General features: G+C 40.4%; 1 protein-coding gene across 1 annotated transcript in view; it reads right to left on the bottom strand.

The window, feature by feature from the left end:
- Window positions 1-3,533, bottom strand: part of LOC107098078 (NACHT, LRR and PYD domains-containing protein 3-like) — a 16,615-nt gene extending 13,082 nt beyond the window's left edge. Inside the window, 1 exon segment of the mRNA XM_015395534.1 lies at window positions 3,445-3,533. Coding sequence (XP_015251020.1) covers window positions 3,445-3,533 — 89 coding nt within the window.
- Between the last annotated feature and the right edge of the window lie 6,464 nt (window positions 3,534-9,997).

Genomic DNA, 9,997 nt, shown 5'->3' on the forward strand with positions numbered 1-9,997 from the left:
ATGTTTTGCTCCTATGATAATATCGCCAATGCTCTCCTCGAGCTCCGAGGATCAGTCAAAGCGCAGCAATATGGGAGGAAAATTAGAGGCTGCAGGCTTTGCTCTGTGCAGGCCGTCTGGAGCGCTGCAGGGTGGAGCAGTTACAGAGGATGTGGGATTTCGGGGTAACAGGAGAATTGGCGGAAGTGACGTTAAGCCACTATCATCAGACAACAAGTGGTAATTTATAAATATTTTAAATCAGGTTCCGTCTGGATTAGGCAGCAGGTGGGTCAGGATTCGGACCGAGGTCCACTAATTCGTGACCGCTGCATTAAACTGAAGCCAAGATTAACGAGTAATGTTTGTTTTAAAAATGTAAGGAATAGAAAGTACAGATACTTGTGTGAAAATGTAATGAGTAGAAGTCAGATGTAGGAAGAAAAATAGATACCTAAAAAGTGTACTTAAGTACAGTAACAAAGTATTTGTACTTCGTTACTTGACACCTCTGGTAGTGAGGGTATGCTGGGAACATCTGGTGGAGCCCTAGGTCAGGGACGTGTTCTAGTCCTACCTCAGGGGAGTAATCGGAAATCTTAGTGGGCCATGTTCTGTGCATCTATTGTTGATACGGCCATCTGTAGCTTTGACCATAGGGTCTGTGGTGACAATCCCCAAACTAGGTTAGTGGACAGTATGCTGTCAGGCTGAGGAAGGAGTCCTATTGTGGCTGGTTGCCTTGTGGGATTCCTGAGACAGCAAGCAGGTATCAGTTAAGCGTGCCACTGCTCAGGGGGGTTGCAGAGGCAAAATCTCTGGCCATGGAAAAGTTTGGAGAGGCCATGGAGAAACACTTACGGTTGCACTCACAACAATTCTGCAAACTGTCCGGCACCTCAGGAGGAGGAAGTAGTGCTTTTTTTTACACTATTTTCATTGAGATTGGTGAGCTTCTGACCCTGAAAGAGGACATCTTTGGACAGTGGATAGAATACTTTAAGGATCTCCTCAATTTGGCTGACACGTCTTCTGTGGTAGATGCAGAGGCGGGGTGCTCAGGGCTGGATTCATTCATCACTCAGGCTGAAGTCAAAACACTCCACTGTGGCAAGACTTCTGGGTTGGGTGAGATCCAAAGTGTAAAGTGTAAAGTGCCTTGAGATGGCATGTGTTGTGAATTTGGTGCTATATAAATAAACTGAATAGAATTGAAAGTACCTTAGAGCTCAAGATGTTGTCTGGCTGTCTTGGCTGACATGCCTCTTCAACATCTCATGGAGGTGTTAGACAGTGACCCTGGATTAGCAGACTGGGGTGCTGACATTAGGGTGTGTACTAGCTCTAGGGGAATCACACTCCTCTGAATGTTATTCAATCAGAGTTTTCAAAACCAGTCCACATGTGCTTTGTGGACGTAGAAAAGGCATTTGACACAGTGTCTTGTGGTGACTTGCAAAGTTCAGAGTCGGGGGTGCTTTATTGGGTTCCATCCTGTCTCTGTACAAGTGGAGCCTGGTCCGCATTGCCAGCACTATCTATGCATATGTGAACAATTTTTCTTATATAAATATTCCACAGTCACAATTTGGCAAAAAAAAATTAAGTCTATATATTAATCTACACATTCTGATACATACCACATTGAGGACTCAATTTCAACAGTAAAATCTGTTTGGTACAACTCACCTGTCTGAAGATGTAGGTCCAAACGATTTAAAGTCAAGGGGATAATCCTTCGAATTATCACTTTTAAAAGACCCACAGCTGGATTCTGGATTGGACTTTTTGATTTTTGGATGGATCCTAAAAGACATGTTATAATTAAAACTAAATACTATGAGGTTCTGTTTACATACAAGCAAACACTAACATTGTGAGCCACTGTTGAAAAGAAATGGTCAGAAACAAAAAAAATGAGATTCATCTCCAGTTTTAAGCAATGACTTAGTATTATGTTTGTTATGTATATCAGTTACGGTAATAGATATTTCTCCAGCTATAAACTGAAAACAGTTTGAGACCCGGTAAGTACCTGTTTGTACCGGGTATCAGTTAAGCGTGCTGCTGCCCAGGGGATGCAGAGGCAAAATGGCCATGGAGTTGTGAGCTTCTGACCCTGAAAGAGCACATCTTTGGACAGTGGATAGAATACTTTAAGGATCTCCTCAATTCGGCTGACATGTCTTCCGTGGTAGAAGCAGAGGCGGGGTGCTCAGGGCTGGATTCATTCATCACTCAGGCTGAAGTCACTGAGGTGGTCAAAATACTCCACAGTGGCAAGACTTCTGGGGTGGATGAGATCCGCCCAAAGTACCTTAGAGCTCAAGATGTTGTCAGGCTGTCTTGGCTGACATGCTTTTTCCCTGGATTAGCAGACTGGGGTGCTGACATTAGGGTGTGTACTTGCTCTAGGGGAATCACACTCCTCGGAATGTTATTCCATCAGTTTTTACAACCAGTCCACATGTGCTTTGTAGACGTGGAAAAGGCATTTGACACGGTGTCTTGTGGTGCCTTGCAGAGTTAAGAGTCAGGGGCACTTTAATGGGTTCCATCCTGTCTTTGTACAAGTGGAGCCTGGTCCGCATTGCCAGCACTAAGTTGGATCTGTTCCTGGTGCATGTTGGAATCAGCCAGGGCTGCCCTTCTTCACCAGTCGTTTTCAAAACTTTTATGCACAGGATTTCTAGCCGCAGCTGACGTGGTGTGGTTCGGTAACCAGTGGATCTCGCCCCTGCTTTTTGTGGATGGCATGGTTCTGCTGGATCCCTCCTGTCAAAACCTACAGCATACACTTGGGCTGCTCACAGCTGGGTGGGAAGCATCTGGAATGAGAATCAACTCCATGGTTCTTAAGCAGAAAAAAGGTGGCCTGTCCCCTTTAGGTTAGAGGAGTTTAAGTATCTTGGTATCTGTTTACGAGGGAGGTGAGATTGATGGACGGATTGTGCAGATGCTGAGGTGTGCGAGGCACATCCAATCAGAAAGAGGCCCAAGGGACAGCCCAGGACACACAGGAGGGACTATTTCTCTCATGGCACCTTGGGCTTCCCCCAGCAGAGATTTAGGAGGTATCTCTAGACAGGGATGTCTGGGAGTCTCAACTGAGACTTCTGCCCCCGCAACCCAGTCCTAGATGAAGCTGGAGACCACAAGTACAAGTATGTATATTGCTGATCAAGATCCAAGAAATATATTGGAAGTGAGTGAGTTTCTTTCTGATGTATCCTGCCTTAGCTTAGAGCTCTAACAAGCAGTTTGGTGTGACTCAGTTGGTTGGTTCTGCAACATTTACCTGCTTTTTGTAAGAACCTACTGATGAAAAGCTGAGCAGTCATTGTTAAGTGGGGGTGTAGCGCCAAAGTGGAACAGCAACATTGTAATGATTATGTCTTTTTTGGCCTGATATATTGTGAATAGTGTGAGATAATGGCAGAGGGCATGTAGTTTTGATGATCTCACCTCTGGCTGTTGCTCTGGCTTTCATGTTCACCACACAAACTGGTTTTAGAGGAAGGGGCTCCCTCCCCTCTACCGTCAAACTCATCCATGCTGCTGAAGGAGAAATATAAGAGCATTCTGAATTGATGAAGGCAATAATGAAATATAATCATAAAATATTAAAGTTAGGAATAATCATAGCGGATCAAATAGGAAGAACAGTATGACGTTTGATTTAATTCGATACTAAATTCAAAAACACTTTATTGGTTCCTAAGACAATTACATATTTTTCAATAATCTTTCTGCTGTGTTTAGAGGTATTTTTAATCCAAAAGTTCAACAAAGTTCAAATGTACAGGGTAGAAGCCAACCACAAATAGCATACACAAGCATAATGATACTGGTGAGTCTCTGTGGACGGTGCTTTTTTTAAAAGCTTAAACATAAGATAAAAACAACTTTTTAAAATACGTTTTAAAAAGAGGCTTTAAAGTTTTTGAATCAAGTCCCCAGTTTTTTTTGTCATACATCATTATAGTTTTACAGCCCTTCAGACACAGAATGCCATTTCCATGTCAATTACAAATTTCTCAAGAAAATCTTCACTGTGTTGACATTCTCTTCCCCAAACCCTAATGTCTGGTATCATTGAAAAATAGACCTTAGTGTCCTGATCAGTGGTGTCAAGTAACAAATACTTCGTTACTGTACTTACGTACACTTTTTAGGTATCTATACTTTACTCCACTACTTATTTTTCTTCCAGCTTCTGACTTCTACTCATTACATTTTCACACAAGTATCTGTACTTTCTGTTCCTTACATTTTTAAGACAAATATTACTCGTTACTCTTGGCTTTGGTTTTATGTTTATAAATATTTCACCTCATGTGCGCCATCCAATGCATATCAGTGGCGCAATCCACATCTAGTGAAAAAAAGTGTAATTGGATGAGTCATATAAAGCAAACACTCTTTGGTTAGTTAAAGGGAATCATCAGAAACAAGCAGGTGTTCTTCAAACTGCAAATGCGAATTGTCTATGCCATGTTACAAAGTCGGATTCAGAAAAAGATGTTGAAATGTCTGAAAGGTAGGATACAGGTGAGAGTAGCGTGGTTAACTAGACTAAAACGGAGATGAAAGGTGTTACTTAGTCTGGCCCGATGAATAAGACAGCGGAAGATTGTTGGTGAGAACAACCCGTTGTTTTTCAAACCGCTGTCTGTGCCTATTGGCCAATGCTCTGACCAACTGACTGTGAGGTAGGAAGCGTGACAGGAAGCTGGTGGGGGAGAAACAAACAGCTTGTCTGTAAAACAGCGAATACGTCCTTCTCAAAAATAAATAAGCGCAGAGCCTCTCCCTGCTTACGTTTCAACAAAAACCCCAAGTCTAATCATTCCAAAACCGATTGCCGCAAGAGGGCCGCTGCAGACGGGCTGAAGTTAGCCCTGGCTGCTGTTAGTTTCAGAGCTCTGATGGTTGCTGTGGTCCTTGTTTTTTTTATTACGCATTTAATAGGTAAGTGGACCATATAGTGACGCTTTAAAGTATAATGTCCTCGCCTCAAATTATCTTAAAACGTACTTTTATTGAAAAACAGCAACAGAAACAGAACTTTTAGCTTTCAATGGACTGCTCTATTGAAAGCTGCTGCTGCCGCAGTGCATGCTACTGTGTCATGCAGCTTTGTTGTCCTCCCCTCAAAACAGTCAAAAGTAACAGCTGATTGTAGGATCTAAGGGTATAAGAAGCCATGCTTTTCTGTGTAAGTAAGGAACAAATGTAAAAAGGCATTAATCCAAGAAGAGCCTTGTAAGTAAAAGTGTACCAAAGGCCACCCCACCTGACAGTACAGGTCACAGTGATGTGTCATGGCTCTACAGTTTGTGATGAACCTTAATGAAGCATGGTAAACAGAGCCCAACATTTGAAGACATAAAGAAGTAGCATTCTTATAAAAAATGTCACCATAATCTAAGACAGATAAAAACATGACAGAGACACGGTGCTTTTTTACTCCGAGAAAACGCCTTGGGAATGCCTTGGGATTTTCCCAGAGGTGCTGGCCCAAGTGTTTGGGGAGGTCTGGGTCCTACTGAAGCTGCTATCCCCGTGACTCTGGTTTCTGTCAAGTCAATGAGTCATGAATACAATCTTTTTTTAAAAAGCCTTTCACTGTTAAAAAAATACACCATAGAAAAAAGAGATCATATTGTTTTCTATTTCAATAACCCTATATTTACGTCCTGGCAAATCCATAATAGATTTCAAAATTCTCCTTTTTTTGGGAGGGCTACTAAGTCCTAAATAACCAACATGTTTCTTAAATCAGAAATATCATTCTTCATTATTTAACATATAGCCCCCCTGCTTTTAACAGTAGGTTTAAAAGCATGTTCATTTTCTTTCTTGCACATCAGATATCCAGCACAAGAGAGACGCCTGGGTCCATCTGCAGAAATACTATGATATCTTTGCAGTCAAGCAAGCAGCTGAGCAGACAAAGCTAAGTGATTTTTTTGTGGGATGGTATGGAAGTAATCTAAATGGATTCACCTAAATGTGAATAAAGCAAGCAACATAACTGCAGATTTATTGAGATTCATGAAGCTACCTTTTTTAATACGTTTTAATCTAAAATGTTAAGTATAAATTTGTTTAAATTTGCAAAAACTTAACCTCTTTCAACACACCTTTATTCATATAGCTATCATTTCAATCCCTTCTCTCAACAACAGTTATTTTACAGCTGCCATAATGAGTAGGCTGGAGAGAGAGGAACCTCTGAAAGGGTAGGGTTTGATAAATGTTTAACATTTGGGTTAAACATTTGTTAAACCGACAAACATTTTTAAACAGACAGGTACAGGCTTTAAGATTATTTATAAGGTTAACTTGATATATATAACTTCTACAAGGATGGTTAAAATGCCAAGTTGTAGATTTCAAGTATAGCTCCCGTGCTTTTCTTCATATTCTAATAAGTACACAGAATAGAACAGCAGAGATATTAAAATTTGTGTTGAAATAAGAGTAAATATTTTTTGCAAACATCAAAACCCAGTAAACAAACTGAAAATTGAAACTAAGCTAACTTACATTACAAAAAAGAAAGTCCAAAGTTTTGAAGAAAAGGATGAGGCCGTCTTCCACGTATATTTGAGACTATGAAACAGGTAGACCGTTTACTGGATAAAGGTGGAGTTTCACCTTTTGGAGTCGTGACAGTTAGGCAGGGTAGTAAAAGAGCAACAGTTGAAGCATTAGGGTTCAAAGTTTCTTTATTATCCTGCATGAGTAGTTTGGTCTACAGCTGCCAGTAGTACATCAGAACAGAGCACAATACACATACAAAACACGGGCTATGTTTATCGTTTTGATATAAAAAGTTGTAAACTACTTCTATCAGTTCCCATCATGGCACTGTGTATCCAGTACTCTGGTGGAGGGAGGATGGCATCCCCCTTTTTAAAAATCATCCCCCTTTTTAAATGACCATCCCCCCATACCATGTTACATTTTATCACTGAATGTGTTAATTACTATTATATATTAACAGTAATGGCAGTAATATTGCCCTTTCAACATTTGGCAGGCTGTGCGCCTACGAGTAGCACACAGCCTGCGCTCTTCTGGACAGCATCAAAGCCAAGCAGCAAAGACAACACAATTTGAGGGACTGTGATAATAAGAAGGGAATTTTCCGCAGGTTCCAGGTTCTAAGTTGCGGAGATTTCCCTCCACTGCTTAGTTTGAGAAATAAGGGTTTACCATTATGCAAGTTTCTCTACGTAATCATACCTGTTCTCTGTAATTGTGGTATGAATTTCTTAAGTCTGGGAATTAACTATTAATTTGAATTTATCTGTCCCCCAAAACTATCAAATTTAAGGCATTCATGTATAAGAAATGTGAAACATGAATGTCTTTCAAATTTCGATTTCTAATTTATTTCCATTTACTCATTTAGCGTTAGTTTAGGGTGGTGCCCGTGACAGGGGTGGGAATTCTCGGTACAACAGATGAAACCCGGAGGAGAGAATTGAAGCAGGGGTGGATTTAGAAAATATGGGGCCCTAGGCAAAGACAGGCAAGGGGCCCTTTAAATTGAGAAGACAACTCATGATAATACAGAACTATTATAGAGATACAGAAATTTTTATAGAATAGACATTTACTAAATTTTTACTGCCCTTAATGTTTTATATTTTCTAATGTCTAAGGAAAAATAATTCAAGATATCTTTAATCACATTTTGGAGAGTCAAAATGCATTTTGAGATATCTCAAATTACATCATCTGACTTGTCATTTAAAGTTTCACACATCCAGAATTATAATCAAGATTTCAGTTAATACTAACTACTCAAAACTATTTTTAATATCCCAATTATGAAAAATCCCCCTAGGGCTATCCCTGAGCTGTCCTAAAAGTTGCTTGCAGAATTTTGCATGGCTGCAATGGCAGTTGTTGACAAAGTTGTTTCAAAATGCCACAATATAGAATGAACTCAGCATTATGGGATGGGCAGAGAACAACTACTTTGTCAACTCTAAAACCCACTTTATACACATTATATACGTATAATTTAATTATGTTTTTTCATATATTTAAACAATATTTTTTTGTCAAAATTTAGACTTTTGTCATAGAGCAGGACAGATGGACCCAGTATTCAAGACAAGACAGTCAGTAGGAAAGTTCAAAAAATTTATTAATATAAAAAAACAAACTGTAACTAAATAGGAGCTGCTAGGAACTGCGGCTCGCGGATGCTGCAGGAGGGGGATGGGGCGCCGCCCATTCTCTCACTCCATGGGGGAAACACAGGTAAGTGACTACGATCATCTGACAGAGATGATAATCTCAATGAGTCACCTGGTTTAACAGTTTAGTCCATCACCCATGAAGGGGGTGCGATCCAGCCGATGGGATGACTGCTGACACGGCGTGCCTCACCCAGAGTGTCTCCAGGGCTGCAGATCCGGAGGATTTGCAGGAAGCTGATCCAGGCCAGGGATACAGAACAGGAACAGACAGAACAGGCAGGATCAGACAGATGAGACGGGATCCAGGATTCCAGGCATCCTAGAGCTCCCAGGCAGGTTCAGAGTCCAATGAGAGAAGCGTTACCAGGCGGACATGCACTGGAGCAGACAGGATCAGCTGCAGACGGGCAGGCTCAGGGAAAGAGGGTATCAGAGACAGGACGCGGAGCCAAAACTTGAGCAGGACCTTTAAACTGGTCTCCTACTTGGAGCCAGGTTTACTGGGATAAAAACGGAACCTCTCCACGTAAAGAGCCAAAAACCCAGAGGACTCAGCGAAGAGGATCAGTGGACCAGCAGGAGACGAAAATGCAATGTTAGACAGAGTAGGAGGAGGAACCAGCAATGATCACAGCACTGGCAACCAGGATCCAGGACATGAACCTTGCAATCAACAGAACTGAAAAGAAAAGAACATCTAACATCTGGCCCTGATAGCTGGAACTGAGCCCAATATAAGGAAATCTAGCAGGTAAATGAGATGAATGATAATGAAGAGCTAGAAAGAGGGAAGCAGGTGAAAGGCATGAGTAATTAAGCCCAGCTACCACAGCAGATCATGACATTTTTTTCTTCAATAGCTTCTCTTCTCTGCTCCTCTTATCCCTTCACCAGTGTTGCCAACTCCCCAGAAAGAAAGGACGCTATTAGCTGTCCTAAAGGCGCCATGAGGTGCTAGATAATGCCTGTGGTCCAGTCAGTGGTAAATAGCGTAGTTTCACTGACCTGTTAGAATAGTTTTAACTCATGTATTGCCAGCATAGCCTAGCTTACTTAAAATTAGCCAATAGAAGCAATACTGATGTTCTGATAAAAAAGTCTATTTTATAAAATAAATACTCTAAGTGCATATTTGAAAGATGAGTAAAATTATTATACTTTATATAGGCTTATTTAATTTTCAGGCTAATTCTAATATATTTGAACATTTTGAAAGATATTGAAAATTATTTCAGATGTTTCAATTTAATTAATTGAGTGTGAATAAAAAAAATACTTGACTTGAAAGGATTAAAATATTCATTTGCTATATTTTTAGAGGTTTTGTTCAAAATCTTAATAGATGAATTGCCAAAAGATTCTCCAAAGTATTAAGTGTCCTACCATGACTTTGAAGCTGATCCCATTGGGAAATGTGTCCCTAACTATGTAGGGGCAGTAAATAGCCATGCCAGTCTTCAGACTGAGTGCAGTTCTACTGTAAGGTGCCTTGGTCAAGGTCAATGATCAGCATACTTGACATGTAACAACCATACTATGCATAGGGCTTTAGGTTAATAGAAAATATTAATTAGGCTATGTATATAAAAAAAAAATAATCCACCATCCCCCTTCTTTTTTTTTTTTTTTTTACAACTCAACTGCTGTGTGTATCTATGTCATGAATGATTCAGTGGTTTAGATGTACTTCTTCATCTCGCAACTGAGTTAAGCTAAGCTAGGACTTCAAAGAACAACTTAGAACAGTTTAATTAAGGGCTTGCTCACATTGAAACAAACAAATAAAGATTATAGTC

The sequence above is a fragment of the Cyprinodon variegatus genome, unplaced genomic scaffold (assembly GCF_000732505.1).
Source record: "Cyprinodon variegatus isolate N-32 unplaced genomic scaffold, C_variegatus-1.0 Scaffold745, whole genome shotgun sequence".
NCBI classification, from domain to species: domain Eukaryota; kingdom Metazoa; phylum Chordata; class Actinopteri; order Cyprinodontiformes; family Cyprinodontidae; genus Cyprinodon; species Cyprinodon variegatus.